Source organism: Danio aesculapii, chromosome 24 (assembly GCF_903798145.1).
Source record: "Danio aesculapii chromosome 24, fDanAes4.1, whole genome shotgun sequence".
NCBI classification, from domain to species: domain Eukaryota; kingdom Metazoa; phylum Chordata; class Actinopteri; order Cypriniformes; family Danionidae; genus Danio; species Danio aesculapii.
Window position 1 is genome coordinate 33,995,944 of NC_079458.1, and position 16,297 is coordinate 34,012,240.

The 16,297-nt window shown below is 36.0% G+C and overlaps 1 protein-coding gene across 1 annotated transcript in view; it reads right to left on the reverse strand.

Annotated features, from left to right (window-relative positions):
* The window catches only part of ptprh (protein tyrosine phosphatase receptor type H), a 42,623-nt gene that overhangs the window by 5,410 nt on the left and 20,916 nt on the right, over window positions 1-16,297 (reverse strand). The window contains exons 5-16 of the mRNA XM_056450475.1: window positions 15,956-16,222; window positions 15,339-15,611; window positions 11,205-11,438; window positions 10,850-11,119; window positions 6,328-6,424; window positions 5,627-5,674; window positions 5,421-5,502; window positions 5,240-5,330; window positions 3,507-3,580; window positions 3,196-3,333; window positions 2,290-2,412; window positions 113-273 (exon numbers count right to left, since the gene is read on the reverse strand). Of these exons, the coding sequence (XP_056306450.1) occupies window positions 113-273; window positions 2,290-2,412; window positions 3,196-3,333; window positions 3,507-3,580; window positions 5,240-5,330; window positions 5,421-5,502; window positions 5,627-5,674; window positions 6,328-6,424; window positions 10,850-11,119; window positions 11,205-11,438; window positions 15,339-15,611; window positions 15,956-16,222 (1,858 nt within the window). The remainder of the gene's footprint in view (window positions 1-112; window positions 274-2,289; window positions 2,413-3,195; window positions 3,334-3,506; window positions 3,581-5,239; window positions 5,331-5,420; window positions 5,503-5,626; window positions 5,675-6,327; window positions 6,425-10,849; window positions 11,120-11,204; window positions 11,439-15,338; window positions 15,612-15,955; window positions 16,223-16,297) is intronic.

Here is a 16,297-nt window from a genome sequence, read left to right on the forward strand (position 1 = left end):
TAGAGAATACAAGAAAAGAAAGAAATATTTAACGTGGTTAATATGGTTTGTTATTAATGCTTACTCTTTCTGTTGCTCATCATCAGTGTCATTATTCATGTTTTATGATCACCTGCAGTGTACAACTGTTGGTCCTGTAGAGAAGTGGCTCTCTATGTGCTGACGGATAATTTCTCTGAATTGGATCAGCTCTTCTGTCCCCCGGGGAACGCCATGATCCGGCCATGCTGTGAAGTGGAAGTGACGCACTGTTCGCGTCTCCGAGGTCATTTTCTATTATGCACAAAGAGTTAAACAGATTGTATTAGGGGACCTGGCAAGGGATGCTTAGAGTTACAGTATATTTATAATAAATACTCTCAGAAAAATTTGTACTGTGAAATCACACACATCTATATTTGAACAGAAGTTGACTGTTCTAATGTTTATGGGGCACTTAAAACTGCTGTTAAATGGTTAGTTCACGCAAAACATTATGAATTACTCACTCTCATGTTGTTCCAATTCCTTGAGATCGTCTTTAGAGCAAAGTTAAGTTATTTTAGATGAAATCAGAGAGCTCTCTGACCCTCATAGTCAGCAATGAGACGCTCAAAGTCCAGAAAAGGGAGCAAAGGCATTGTCAAAACATTCTGAAGCAACTACAATTATCTTTCTTCACCAATGTCTTCTTATTTTTCTTGTCAGCTCATCAGGCTGTGCGTTTACTATAGGCAAAACTACATATTGCCATTAGAGTCCGCAATGCAATATGTAAGTATCATATTGCCCATAGTAGACGCACACCGAGACCGGATGTGGCATAGGTGAATAATGTTGTTTTTACATTTTTTGGAACACAAAATTTGTTTGAAACACAAAACACCATGCTTTTTGGTTCCTTTTCTGGACTTTGATTGTCTCAGGACTGTTGCTGTCTTTGTTGGATGAGGGAGCTCTCTGATTTAGTCTTAAAGGGCACCTATTTTTCCCCCTTTGCGAGATGTAAAATAAGCCTTTGGTGTCTCCAGAATGTGTCTGTAAAGTTTCTGCTCGAAATACCCATCAGATATTTTATTGTAGCCTCCAGAATCTGCACATTTTGGTGTCTGAATATATTGTAGCTGTTTTTGTAGGCTGTGGCTTTAAATGCGAATGAGCTGCTTCCCATGTGCTTGTCTGCTTCTCATCATGCGTTATGTCAGATAAACAGCAGTCAGTGACAGACAAGCTCTGATGAAGCTGAAATACAGCTCATTAGTCAAAAATACCAAGTAAGTTTATTCAAGCCTTTCTGAAATGATGAGTCTCACACAAATATCTCTGGCAGTACACGCACACATACATATTAGCGTTTACGACTGAAAAATGACCAGCTAAAACCAGCTTTACCACCCTAGCCAGGCTGGGAGGCCAGCCAAAACCAGCTATGTCCAGCTTAAACCAAGCTGGATTTAGCTGGTCATTTTCCAGCCTGACCAGCTAAGACCAGGCTGGAAATGGCTGGAAACCAGCCTGGAAATGGCCAAAACCCCTCTAAAACCAGGCTGGTCAACCAGCTAAAACCAGCCAACCAGCCTAGGCTGGTTTAAGCTGGATTTTTCAGCAAGGAAATAATCTGGATACATTTGAAAACAGTGTTTTCATCTAAAAATACTCCATGTCCACAGTATCATCTTCAGTTCTTTCCGTCATCCACACTAAAATGACTGAAAACACTTTCATTCTGTACTGCGAATGCGTACAGACATAGGACACTTATACTTGCATCATATGTGTTCATTTAATTTCGGTCTCTTTGGAAAATGTTGCAAGTGTCATCTGCTTCTGTTGCTGAACAACAGTAAACATTCTGTGTCCTTTAATAACTGCATGTTTTGGATGTCTCCTTTGTCTGTTACACCCATCACAGGTCTTTCAGTCTCTGCTAATGAGCTGATGATCTGAATCAGGTGCGTTTGTTTAAGGAGAAACGAAAAATGTGCAGAGCTTGTGATCCTCCAGGATCATGGTTGAAAAACACATGCCTAGAGTATGGTCATTTGTGTTCCAAAGATGGAATAAGGTCTCAGGGGATTTTAACAACATGAGGGTGAGTGATTAATAACAGAATTTTCAGATTTGAGTTAACTAAACCTTTAGGTCTAACTGTTTCAAGGGTCTCAAAACAGTGCTAAAACACACTCTGTACTGTTGTACTTCTAAAAAAAATCATGATCACTGCAGTGTTTTTTGACTGTAACTTTTGAAAGATGAAAGAGTAACTTAGTGAGAATAATAATCAATTATAACTTGGTAGAAACGGCTTACATTTTTTACATTAAATTCTCGCAAGGTCCAACTTTGAGATTTATTCTCTGATTTTACTGTGACAAGCAGGTTTTCGTAGAGACATGGGGTGTAGTCCAGTGGCCAGTACTGTTCACACTTGACCTGGAGAAGTTAAATCAGAAAGAGAACAAACTCCATCAGGTACATATGGCAATTATTATTTACCTTAAAAGAAAACTTGAACTCTTAAAGCTACGGTCACACTGGGCTTTGTGTGTGCGAAATTCTGTCGTATGGCGCTGCGAAAAGGGGCGGGATTAAACAAGATGATTAACCATTAAAAAAGCCAAGTTTCTGTCCAGAGAGGTCCTGTTTTGATCCTCGATTGGTCTCACGCAGTCAAGTGATGCGATTTCGCAGGTCAGAGTTCACCAACCTTGAACTTTGCACAGCAGCGAACGGCGAAACTTGACGCATGAACTTGCAATTCCTGTCTGACGCATTCGCGTGTGTATGAATGGAAGTCTATGGGAGGAAAAGCCCAGTGTGACCGCAGCTTCAGGTTCACAATTTCTTTACATATCAAAAAGAAACAATGTTATTTGAACAATTACACCTTTTTGAGTCTTGGATGTGACAATTTTTTAATTATTATTAGTTATGTAGAAATCCAAGCACCACAAAACTGCTCATCCCCACAGCAATGTACAGAGAGATCGTGCTTTATTTTTGAGGACAAAAACGGGTTATTCCTACATTTTAAATACAACATTGTATTCATAATCAAATATATGATGTAAATGACAAAAAACAACAACTAAATGCTGAGTAAATATTACATAATATATAAATAATAGAGTTCCAAAATGGTGTGAGCAATACAATAGTATACAATGTAAACAGATGCAATATACAAGCTGTGTAATACTCATGACATTGCCTTACCCTTCCACCTTCAGTACAGTTGGTTACCATGACAATAGTCGATGACTTTTTCTCCCACACCATTCTCCAGAAGTCATTGACAGTGGACGGCAGTGGACCTTGAGCAGCTATGTATTCTCTAGTTGCATTTCCATATCCCTGATACATTGAAGATACAATAGATGAATAGTGTCTTGTGAGTTGATTCAGATCGAAAAATACTAAAGAAAATAATGAAGTTTTCTTGTAGTTTTAGAAGTTAGTACTCCACTACAATTCACAAATTCATTTATAATCAATTTATATTATGTAGTGTATATTTTACAACTTACAGGCATGTAGTTAGCATTGATGTAATCAGAATCACCCGCTTTATTTATGGTAAGATGCACTCTAGAGGTGTCATCTAAAGAGAGAGAAGTATAAATGACCTTTTATGAGACAATTATTTTAAAGAGTCCCTATTATTGGTTTTTAAAAATGACTTTCCATGCAGTGTGTAACACAGATATAAGTGAATGAAAACATCCAGATAAGGCTTAAATTTGAAAGTGCACCATGTTTAAAACTATTGATGCATCTGTAAAAGAGCCGACTCATAGTGGTTCGAATGAATCGCAGATGTAACGAGTCTTTAGCCGAGTCGATGTGACGACAATAGGGAACTCAAGCCCATTTGTTGGGCTCGCAGACATGGGAAAAAAGAAACCCCCAGCCCCGCCCACAAACACTGTAAGAAGAAAAAGAGAAAGACAAACATTGCAGCAGATCCCGGTTGAATCATGTCGCATAGATGTGGAATGTGAGGGAGAGGCTGTGAAGAGTCAGTGGTTGAAGTTTATTTTTGAGAAAAACCTCAGCATTATAACCCCAGCCTTGTGCTGTGTTCCCATCATTTTTCTGAGTGCTTCAGCAATTTACATGCTTACAATAGAGGATTCATCGGCCGTTTGTTAAAGGAAGGATCAGAAAACACTATTAATGTATGGGATTTTGTCAGAGCTTGACAGGAACTTTACAGTACACAGTTCATGGATCAGTTTCTTCCTCCATTTTACAAAATGGTTGCCTCCTTGTTTTCTCTAGCTTGCAAATCATGTATTTAATTGTGTTTTGTTAGTTGTAACAGCTTGTATTGTATCTGGTTATCTATTAATATTCTCATATTGCATCTAAAACCACAATGAAAAAGCATTGCGTGCTGCTTTGTTTACGGATTTAAATGCATTTATGAGCTCGCAATCCACTGCCATTTGTCATTGCTATGGCCACCGTCAGCTGTTCCTACACATGTGCGGCTGTCAAGTTTCTAAATAGTTCAGCTTTTTATGCTGTGTGGAATAATGCTGAATGTGTGTCATGGTAAAGAATAGAGCAATATTCTGGTGTTAACCTGCATTGCTTTAATGCACTCATGCATTGGGCTCACACATACACTCTGACTACTTCAAAATTGTTGATAAGCCATGGTGAGCATTTCTCTCTGTCTCGCGCTAAACGTAGTCGACCAATCACAACAGACTGGGTCATCGGACCAGTAGGTGCAGATTAGCATCGCGCTAAGGAAGGGCTTGGGGTGAATGCCTGAAGGATTCATATAGGAGTTGTTGGGATAATTAGGTAAAAATAAATGCATATTATAAGACAATGAAAGTGTTTTGTGACCTTGTATGCATATCAGCCTGTTGTTGGACACCCACAAAACCAAAATATGACCCTTTTTAATGCATAATAGGGGCTGTTTAATCCTAATAAAAAAAACTAAAACCAAAGCTTTTCAGTCATTTTTATAACGGTGACATTTGTTCAAGCATTCATTTGTTATTTATTTGTTTGAAGCTATAAAATGGGGTGAGGCATAAAGATTGTGAGCTTGGGTCTGCTGGAATTTGGACTTTGAGTACTCAAGATGATTACTGCACAGGCTTATGGCTTCATATTGCATCATCGCCTCCAAATGACAATGGCCATACCTGGATGTTTTGACATCACTTTTCTTGAAGTTTCTTGATGTTTTTCTTGTCACTTTTCATTATTTTTTATAGTATATAGTGTAAACTCTCACATGGTAAAACATTGGAGAATCGATTTTTATCCTTGTTTTCAGGGAGAAGAGCCGCAACCTTTGACTGTTCTACACCCACTGAACCCAAGTCCTGTTAAAAACATATTCAGGAAAATCATGCTCTACAAACACTTGAAATGTTCAAAATAAAAACAATTGTTTTATATTGAGTCAGCTTTACCTCATATTCCGCACTGAAAGCTCTGTTGTCATCACGACTCATGTTTCGGAAATGTTCAGGAAATTTATCACAGGTGATTGTTCTGAAGGAAACATTTCACAATTGTTTTTATTATTAAGCCACTAAACAACAACACACAGCACACTTAAAAATTCCTCAACAATAATAAAATATTAATAAAGTAAGTGCAAGCCAGTCATACATACTTGTAGTTCTTTTTTGGCACTTTTAAAACAGCAGGTGCATCTGGTCCACTAAAGATGAAATATTATGGGAAAAATATATAAGGGATACAAATAATAGAGTTTCTGTTGCATTATATATATATATATATATATATATATATATATATATATATATATATACAGTGCTCAGCATATATAAGTACACCCCTCACAAATCTTTCTTTTAAATTCATATTTTATTTTTAATAGGAAGCCTTACAATATTACATTTGTGCATACATTACATTTTTCAGTACTGAAGCCAAACCTGGAGCTTATCTAACAATATTTCTTATGATAACGGTCCAAAAACTAGTACACCCAAATGTATATGGTATAGAAAAATCTTCAATACACATTTAAAGAGGGAAAATCAAGAGAAGCAAAAATATTTTAAAATTTTGTTGAAATTTTTTAGGTTGTAATTTTGTTTTTTGCGATTTTTTTTTTTGCTTGAATTGAATTGTCTTATCTTTCAATTTCTAAATATGTCTGGTGACTAAAATACTATTTTAATAAATATATCTCTTTAATAAATCTGTTTTGTTTAAATGCACCAAAATACATTGCCTATATTCACAGAGAAATAAAAATATTCATTTTCAAAATGCCGTGTACTTAATTATGCTAAGCACTGTAAATACATTAACCTATAGATTAAAAATTGTAAATAAATATCATACTTATTACGCTTTGCCGATTTATAACGGAACCATACAAAGAGTCCAGCACAAATAATGATGACCAACAAGAAAAACACCATTACACCAGCTATAACACCTGCAGGACACATAAACAAACATATCCATAAATTGATCAACTATGTGGTTAAAGATTTGCTTCACCCAAAAATTGAAATTCTGTTATCAGTTAGTCACTTCCATGTCGTTTCAATCTCCTGAGACCTTTGGTCATCCTCCGAATACAAATTAAGATCTTTAAATGAAACCAGAGAGCCCTCTCATCCTTCGTAGTCAGCAAAGATGACTATGGAACCAAAAACTTTGTCAAATCATCCCGTGTGACTTCAGAGGTCAATAATTCCTTACATTTATATAGCATTTTCTGGACACTTAAAGTGCTTTACACATTTTTGTGGGAAATATCCTCATCCACCACCAGTGTGCAGCATCCACATGGATGACATGACGACAGCCATATTGTGCCAGACCACACGCCGGCTTGATTAGTGGAGAGAACACATGAGTGATGAACCCAATTATGATATGGGGATGGTTAGGAGGCCATGACACAGAGGCCAGTGGGCAAATTTGACCAGGATGGCCTTCTTTTCTGAAGGACATCCAGTGATTTTTAATGCCCACAAAGATTCAGGACCTCAGTTTAACGTCTCATCCGAAAGATGGCGCTCACTGAGCAGTATAGAGTCCCCATCAATGTACTGGGGCGTTAGGACCCACACAGACTGCAGATTGAGCGCCCCCTGCTGGTTTCACTTAACACCACTTCCAAAGCTCTAAGAATACATTTCGTAAACCAATTTAGTTTAACATTGTCTCCCGTGTCAGATCATGGAGTGTGTTTACTACAAGCAATACAATGCTTGTGTGTTGTGCTACTGACTCTAATGGCATATATATGTTATATTGCCTGTAGAGCTGAAGATCTTTGCCTGAACCCGGAGGAACCCGACGGGTTCGGGCTTAATTTCTATCATTTTAGATGGGATCGGGCCAGGGTCGGGCTTGTGAATGAATAGTCATGTGATGCATTTTGATAAGCGTAAGAAAGTAATCAAATCGTTTGTTACCACTTTAAAATCCATCCCTGCAAAGGTGAAACAAATGATGACAGAGAAGTCAAAAAGAGCGAATTTTGACTGCGGTCATTCTAGCCGCCAAGGTATTTCGGCGGTCGCTCATTCAATGCATATTACGGTAGAGCGCTGAACAGCGATGTACAGCATGTACAGTAAGCTGACAAGGAAGATGACGAGGTCACTCGCTACATTGAAACCACTGTCATGGAAAATGAAATGGGTGTTTTTGGCTGGTGGAAGATGAACAAACAATCCAACCATAAAATTGCTAAATTAGCCAGATCAGTATGCCAGCCAGTAGCAGCAGCAGTGAAAGAGTGTTCAGTGTTGCTGGACACACCATCAGTGAGCACAGGACTGCGCTAAAGCCATTTACAGTGGATTCAATAATGTTCCTCCACAAAAACACGTAGCATAAACTTGGTGAGTATAAAGGATTTATAAATTAGGGTAAAGGATATTAATTAAATCATAAATGCATAATGTAGACAGAGTATATAGGCTAATGTTGGCATTATTATTTTATTATTCAGCTTCATCGTCGCCTTAAGGCCAGATTGTGAAGAGAAGTGGCGAAACAAATCCCGCAGAGCCTTTATCTTAATTTCATTATTGCCAAATACCCGTCATAATTTTTTAGAATTTATTTTCATTTAATTTGTTAGGAAAGAGTCTATAATCCATAATAATAAGTCCTGTACAGCAGTCCCACAACATTCTGACACTAGATGACACTCGAATACCCTGTCAGAAAAGTCTAGTGGCTGGGAATGAGCTTTTTACATTGTCTGCTGTGTAATATGGCCATGTAAATGCACAGTACGGTTACGATATTATTGTCACATTAGATCGTTATCATAACATGATATATGCCTTCAGTGATTTCCTGAAGATAAATACCAAAAAATAAAACAACTGGAATAACTTCAGCAGTCGCGATCGTCTGATCTCATATGAAGGAAGAGATCGTGATGACATATGATGGTGGGTGCAGGTGTTGTAGTGTTGTCCCAATTCTTAGGGGTAAATTTTAAAGGCTTTCCACTTCACATTCGGTTTTAAGAGCCATGGGGAAGGGGTACAAAAATAGAATTGGGATTGGGCCTAAGTGTATGTAACTAGGCCTATTTAGAGTGCTAAGATGTTACAGAGGACTTATTTTACTTCTTTGTTCCAACTTCCAAGTGACTTATAGCCTACATTTGTATGAATAAACTATGTTAAAACACTTTTAAATGACTCAATCTTGAAAAAAAGACAAAAGAGCTGTGTGCATGTGCACATTTGAATAATGTCTGGCTATAAAGGGGTTCGGGCTTTTAAAATGCTGTCAATCAAAATGTACTTGTCAGGCTCAGGCCATATCAGTACTAACTTTTATGGCCCGATTACAGCTCTAATGGCCTGTAAAGTGCACCTTGACCTGATGTTGAAGAGAAGACTAGGTATACAAAGTATTTTCCAGATTTTTTGGTGCTCAAATGTTTTCTTGGAGCTTTGTATAATTGACTCATTAAAGTGATTGACAAAGATTTTGGTTCCTTTTCTGGAATTTGAACATCTCATGAGCCTTGCTGTCTATGGAGAGTCAGGGAGCTCTCGGATTTCATCTCTTAATTTGTGTTTGTAAAATAAATGAACGTCTCAAGGGACTTTAACGATATCAGAGTCAATAATTAATATTTTGGTGAACTAACCCTGTAATATAATGTGGCTTAAATATCAAAGATTTGATGGAATTTTGCAGGATAAATACAATAATGTACAGTATGTTATGGTTACACCAAAGAATGATTTCTAATACTTTGCATTACCCAATGATTCAGTATACATGAATGTCATATTGTAGTCAACTCTTACAGTAATCTTATGTATTTTTAAACTCATATTACTTTATGAGGCTGTTTGAATCACTTATTATCACGCACAATAAAGTTTATGTAACAACTGTTAAATATGTTACCAAGGAGACTATAGTATACTCACATACAGTACAAACTAAGAGGAAGAGAAACTAATAAAGAATAAAAGACCGGTAATATTTGCACTTTTGCAAACTTATCTCCTCAATTACACACTCTTTGAAGAAATGGTGAAGAAGCTAGAGAAAAAAAATTCTATTGACTTAAATCCTATCCTGAAGTCTATTGGAATCAAAATCAGTAAGAAGAGAGATAATGAATCCGTTATGTTTCTTTATTTCATATAAATTCTGCCAAAGAAAAGCTTAAACTCTTTATCAGGGTTGCCACTAAATATAACAAGAGGTTTGACTTTAGTATTCATTAATATTTATGAATATTAAAGGTGCTGTATGTAAGTTTTTGACTCTTCTAAAGCAGAAAAATACCTTAATATTTCTGCAGATATTTAAGAAATATGCTAAATGAACATTCTTGTTTATCTGAAAAACAATGCTGAAGTCAGATATTCTGCTTTGAAAATGTGCTTTCCGTGCCAGAACGTCTGTCTTTGTTTTAGTCCCTTTAACCCGCCCAATGCCTGTTTAGCCAATTATATTTCAGCACCCCGGGTTGCCTTGGTGGAAAACAGAGTATTTCATTCATTCAGTCAGGAAGGCTCTCTAAGTATGCGTCCGCGATCGAAAATGCGCCTTCCGGTGGACAGAAGCAGCCTCCGAAATGAGACGCAGATTCAGAGTTCTACGTAAATATTTTATTTAGAACACAATTTAAATCAGCCTATAGTGCTCAATAGACAGTCACACTCCTGTTGATGTCACCAATCTGTTAATGTCATCAATCTGGCAATCTGCGTGAGTTTTGAACCAGGTGTCAAACTTACCTGCTGCTTAATTTTATGTATATGAACATTTTATGTATAATATATATATATATATATATATATATATATATATATATATATATATATATATATATATATATATATATACTTACTTATATTAAACTTAGTTTAATAAATGCTGCTAATGGATACTCCATCCACCCTTTAGACCCCTCATTAAATCTATTACTAAGGCTTATTACCTGCTTAATATTAAGACATTATTATTACTTATAAAGTGCATATTCTGCATGATCTTATCTTAAACCTGACTACTACCTTAATTACTATTAATAAGCAGCAAATTATAAGAACTAATAGTCATGATAATAAATTGTTAATAGCAAGAATTTTACAATAAAGTGTGAATTAAGTTAATGCTTGAAATTCCTGGCCACTTTTCAATAAAAAGAAAGTTATAAGACTAGTCCATTTCATTTGCTACACCCTTTCTTTTTTCTGAAGACACATGGCAGCAATTGTCAAATGTCAAATTATATGAATTTGCAACTTTTCCATTCAATTTTATTTACAGTAAACAAGAATATTAGTATCGATTTAAGACACTTTTATAATACAACTTTTTATAATACAACAATACAGTACAAGACAAATTTTACCTGCTGGATCAGTCTGGCAGGTGATCCATATAGTTTCACTCCTCCTGGCTCCAGAAAATGATGTCGCTGTGACTTTGTACCACTGAGCAGCTTGCAGGCCTGTTACCAGCTGCTGAGTTGGCTCATCTGAACCATGCGAATGGTTGAAACTTTTTCCGTTAACATCCACCCCCACAACATCCACAATTCCATCCGGATAAACCCACTTGACAGCCAGACCATATCCTCCAGAATGATATTCGCACTTAAGATTAGATACAACATATGGAACTGGAGTAGTTTGAAAGGGAGAAAGAAAAGATTATAAATATCAGCTAATAAGCAGCAGGGTCCAAAACAGAGAGTTTAAGCTCACCTAATGTCAGGCGTTGTGAGCACTGTGTGAGCATCTTCGACTCCAAGTTATAAAACAGTGAAACAGTGTAGCTTTCTCCAGGATACAGGTCTCGCAGATTCACCTTGTCTGCCTCTATAGAACCATTTTTACCACTCCCGCTGCTGTTTTGAGCCGTGACATATGTGCAACCGTACACATCAGCAAATATTGATGTGTTGGTGACTTCCCAGTTAAAAGTCGCACAGTCCAGAGCTGCAGAAAACAAGGAAAAGTTTATTTAAATATAATATAATTATTTAAATAATTTAAATCTGAGATAAATTTGAAGTTAGGGATATATATATATATATATATATATATATATATATATATATATATATATATATATATATATATATATATATATATATATATATATATATATATATATATATATATATATCTATATATATATGAAGTCAGAATTATTAGTCCCCCTGAATTATTACCCCCCTGTTAATTTTTTTCCCAATTTCTGTTTAACAGAGAGATTTTTTTCAACACATTTCTGAACATAATAGTTTTAATAACTCATTTCTAATAACTGACTTATTTTATCTTTGACATGATGATAGTAAATAATATTTGACTAGGTATTTTTCAAGACACTTCTATACATTTCTATACAAGTGAGATTTAAAGGCTTAACTAGGTTAATTAGGTTAACAGGTAAGGGTAATTATGCAAGTTATTGTATGATGATGGTTTGTTCAGTAGACTATGTTTAAAGGGGCTAATCATTTTGTGACCTTAAAATGTTTTAAAAAAAATTAAAAGCTGCTTTTATTCTAGCCAAAATAAAACAAGTAAGACTTTCTCCAGAAGAAAAAATATTATCAGACATACTGTGGAAATTTCCTTGCTCTGTTAAACATCATTTGGGAAATGTTTTTAAAAATATTCAAAGGGGGGCTAATAATTCTGACTTCAACTGCTTTTAAAAAATCCCAGTTTAAGTTTTATTCATGGTCTACTCAAAGTTAAACTGGCTTTCTTCTTAAATTTGAGGCAATCAGTTGCCACATTTTCTTAAGTAAACTCAACTTGTTATAGTTTACAGTGTGCTGGTTAATGCATTTACTGACATAAACAGTTACACTATTTGTTTATGTTAGTTAATGAAAATACTGTCGTTCCTGTTAGTTTATATTAGCTCGTGGTGCATTCACTAACTATTCTTATGGATTTAGATTTTAATAAAGCATTTATAAATGTTAAACCATGATTAATAAATAATGTACAAGTGTTGTTCATAATTAGTTTATGTTAGTAAATACATTACCTAATGAATCCTTAGTTCAGGTAAGCAGTGTTTAAATTTTATTGTTTTAAATCTGTTGTAGAGACCCATACAAGCTTTGTAACTTTGTTGTTATTGTTGTTATTATTATTATATTTATATTTTACCACCAGTGCTGATTTTCAATTTGTAACGATGCACATTATTAAACCTAGTCAAAGTTTATTAGAGATGTTTGTTCTGGTTCAAAACAATAAAGGTGGTAATAAGTGAGTACTGGTTGAGTTATTTTTATTTGTAAATGCCTGTGTTTAACTGTAGTCCCGTGTTTGCTTATTTGTCTCAGAAGCAGATGATAACTGAAAAAGCATGCAAAGGTGTCATGCACTTCCAATTCAATCCTGCTAATGAGACAATCAAATGATTTTAAACAGTCACTTTCTGAAATGAGACTAAAGTTATGCCAAAGCATATAAGCAGTATAAAATGATGTCTAAAATAAGTTCAGATTTGACGTAGAAAAGACATCCACAATAACCACATTTGGCCTAACCACAGTTAGACATAACACGGAAGTCCTGTGGACGTCAATACAGGACTATTAAAAAACATCTGAAAAAAAGACGTCATCTGGCGTCACAGTCTGCACCTTCAGGCGACCAAAATCGCACGTTCAAAAATGACGTGCAATAGACAACGTTTGGACGTGTCTTTGCGCAGTAGGGGGTCTCTGTCTTTAATTAAAAGCGTGGGTTTGATGATTTTACTCTACATTCCTTATTTTCAGAGATCCCTAAATAATATATTTTGTTAAATGTGCTAAAAATAATTTAAAAAATGCTGGATTGTTACCCAAATATGGGACAAATATGGGACAAATATGCACAAACCCAGAGTTACACATTTTAATATTTAAAATTAAATTTTTAACCCAACAGTTCATATCTGACCCAAATTTTACAAATAAATAAATTCAGTCATTCACTTTTCGGCTTTGTCCCTTTATTAATCTGGGGTTGCCACAGCGCAATAAATGAACCGCCAATTTACCCAGCATACGTTTTATGCGGCAGATGCCTTTCCAGCTGCAACCCATCAATGGGAAACATCCATACACACTCATTCTCACACACTACGGTCAATTTTAGCATACCCAATTCACATATACCGCATGTCTTGGACTTGTGGGGGAAACCGGAGCACTCGGAGGAAACCCACGCAAACACGGGGAGAACATGCAAACTCCACACAGAAATGCCAACTGACCCTGAGGCTTGAACCAGCGACCTTCTTACTGTGAGGTGAACGTGCTATTCACTGCGCCACCACGTCGCCTCAATAAATAAATAATTAAAACAGTTAAACTAAAATGAGGTCAGATTAGTGGACATTAGTTAATGAATGAGCAATATACCTATTTTCCTTTGGATATACGTGATGGTAAATAAAAAATTCAACTGTGCATTATTAGTTTGTGTTTGCAGGCAATTTAATAGTGTCCAGGTATGCTGAAATTTATATATTAAACTAATAAATTTGTTACAAATATTGGACCACTTTAGAGTAAGTGACTTTAAAAAAAATTATATTATCATTTAAATTAATGCTGTTGTGCGTTTATTGTGTACAGTACACACTTTTCATACAGTAATTATATTTAAAGTGACTATATATTATGTGACGAGCATCCCATGGACCTATCAGCGTCGTCACCTTGCCCCTCTCGTTCCCAACTAATCAGCACCAGCTGCAACTAATCCAAGACCGGCTACATAAAGCTGTGGTCACACTGGGCTTTGTGTGTGCGAAATTCTGTCGTACGGCGCTGCGAAAAGGGGCGGGGTTAAACAAGATGTTTAGACATTAAAAAAAGCCAGCGATTGGTCCATGTTTTAAATTTCTGTCCAGAGCGGTCATGTTTTGATCCTCGATTGGTCTCACGCAGTCCAGTGATGCGATTTCGCAGGTCAGAGTTCACCAAACTTGAACTTTGCACCGCAGCAACATGCGAAACTTAACGCATGACCTTGCGTTTGAAGCTGCGGTCACACTTGACTTTTCCTCCCATAGACTTCCATTCAATGCGTCAGACCGGAAACGCAAGGTTATGCGTCAAGTTTCGCATGTTGCTGCGGTGCAAAGTTCAAGCTTGGTGAACTCTGACCTGCGAAATCGCATCACTTGACTGCGTGAGACCAATCGAGGATCAAAACATGACCTCTCTGGACAGAAATTTAAAACATGGAGCAAATCGCTGGCTTGTTTAATCCCGCCCCTTTTCGCAGCCCCGTACGACAGAATTTCGCACACACAAACTCTGGTGTGACCGCAGCTTAATGCTTATTCTCCCTTTCTTTCCTATAGACAGCAGTTGGTGACTGATCGGCTTCCCAGACACACCTCACGGACACTCAGCACCTCACCCATTGGAGCACCCTTTGGGATCTTACACTCATGCACCCTAGTAAATAAATCCACCCTCTGGGATCTAAACTTGATTTCTCTGGTCATGTGATTCTTCACCCGTCACAATTATTATTCAATAAATATTATTTGAATTTTAATTAATTAATTAATTTTTGTAATTAATTAACGATTCTAGAATTTATTCACTGTTCAGGTTAACTAATCCAGTTAACAAATATGTGCATTATTGTAAAGTGGATTTTATTTTACATTTATTTAAACTCATCTTATTATCATGAAACCATAAATAAATCAGATCAATTAAAAGAAATGTTAATTAAAAGAAACGTGAAATAAAAGAAAGAAAATAAATTAATTAATGAATCTAAAACTGTGGCGAGATGTCAAGACTCAATTCTTTATCTGCTTTTTAGCTAAATCATAGTATTTTTTTAAAAAAAACTTACTGGTGATGCTCTTGAATCCGTATCCTGTATCTCTGACATTATTCGACACCGTGAAGAGAGTAAAACTGTATACAGTCCCTGGTTTGAGGGATGAGTATTTATGTGTAATCACATCCCCCACAACAGCAGATCCAGTGAAATTGTTATCTGCCTCTGCCCCATCACTTCTTAGCAAAGTGTAGTTGTAGACGTTGTTTCGGTTCAATTTATTCCATTCGACAGTCAACTCTGTGAGTGATCGGGTGACTCTGACTTCAGTTATGCTAGATAAAGCTGTCAAGAAAGATTCAGCAAGAATGAATCGTAATTTATATAAATACTGCAGAATAATTTTCTGACTGAGACATGGTACTGTATGTATCTCAAACTGCTATCAGATCAGCTCTTGTAATTATTTGTAAATCTTGTGTTGGACTAATAAATGCTGGATATGTGATCTCTAAACTGTAATTAAACATTTTTAATTTCCCTAAACATTTTTAATCACCTTTCTGACAATTGCTGACAATTTTCATAATTGTTATTCTGAAATTTTGCCAAACCGTGCTATATGGCTTATTATTTGTGTACTCCAAAAGAATAAGAAAATATGAATTAAGAGAGAGAGAGAGACTTACATGTGGAAAGATAAAAGTTGAATCCAGTGCTTCTCTGAGAATAAAATTCTGTGTGCAAAGTAAAGCTGTAATTTGTTGCAGGAATCAAGCCTGATACATTTAGCTCAATCATATTCCCATTTGTCTTCTCAAGAAATTCCTCAACATCACCATATTTAAGAACATAGTCGTATTTGTTGTTTAATTCATTAGGCACAGCATTCCACTGTAAGATCACGTCAGTGTCATTGACCTCCACCACAGACACATTTTCAACATTAGATGGCACTGAAACAAACACATAAAACACAAGAAACCAAGTCTGTCATTTACTTAATTAATTATTAAGAGTATTATTTGACA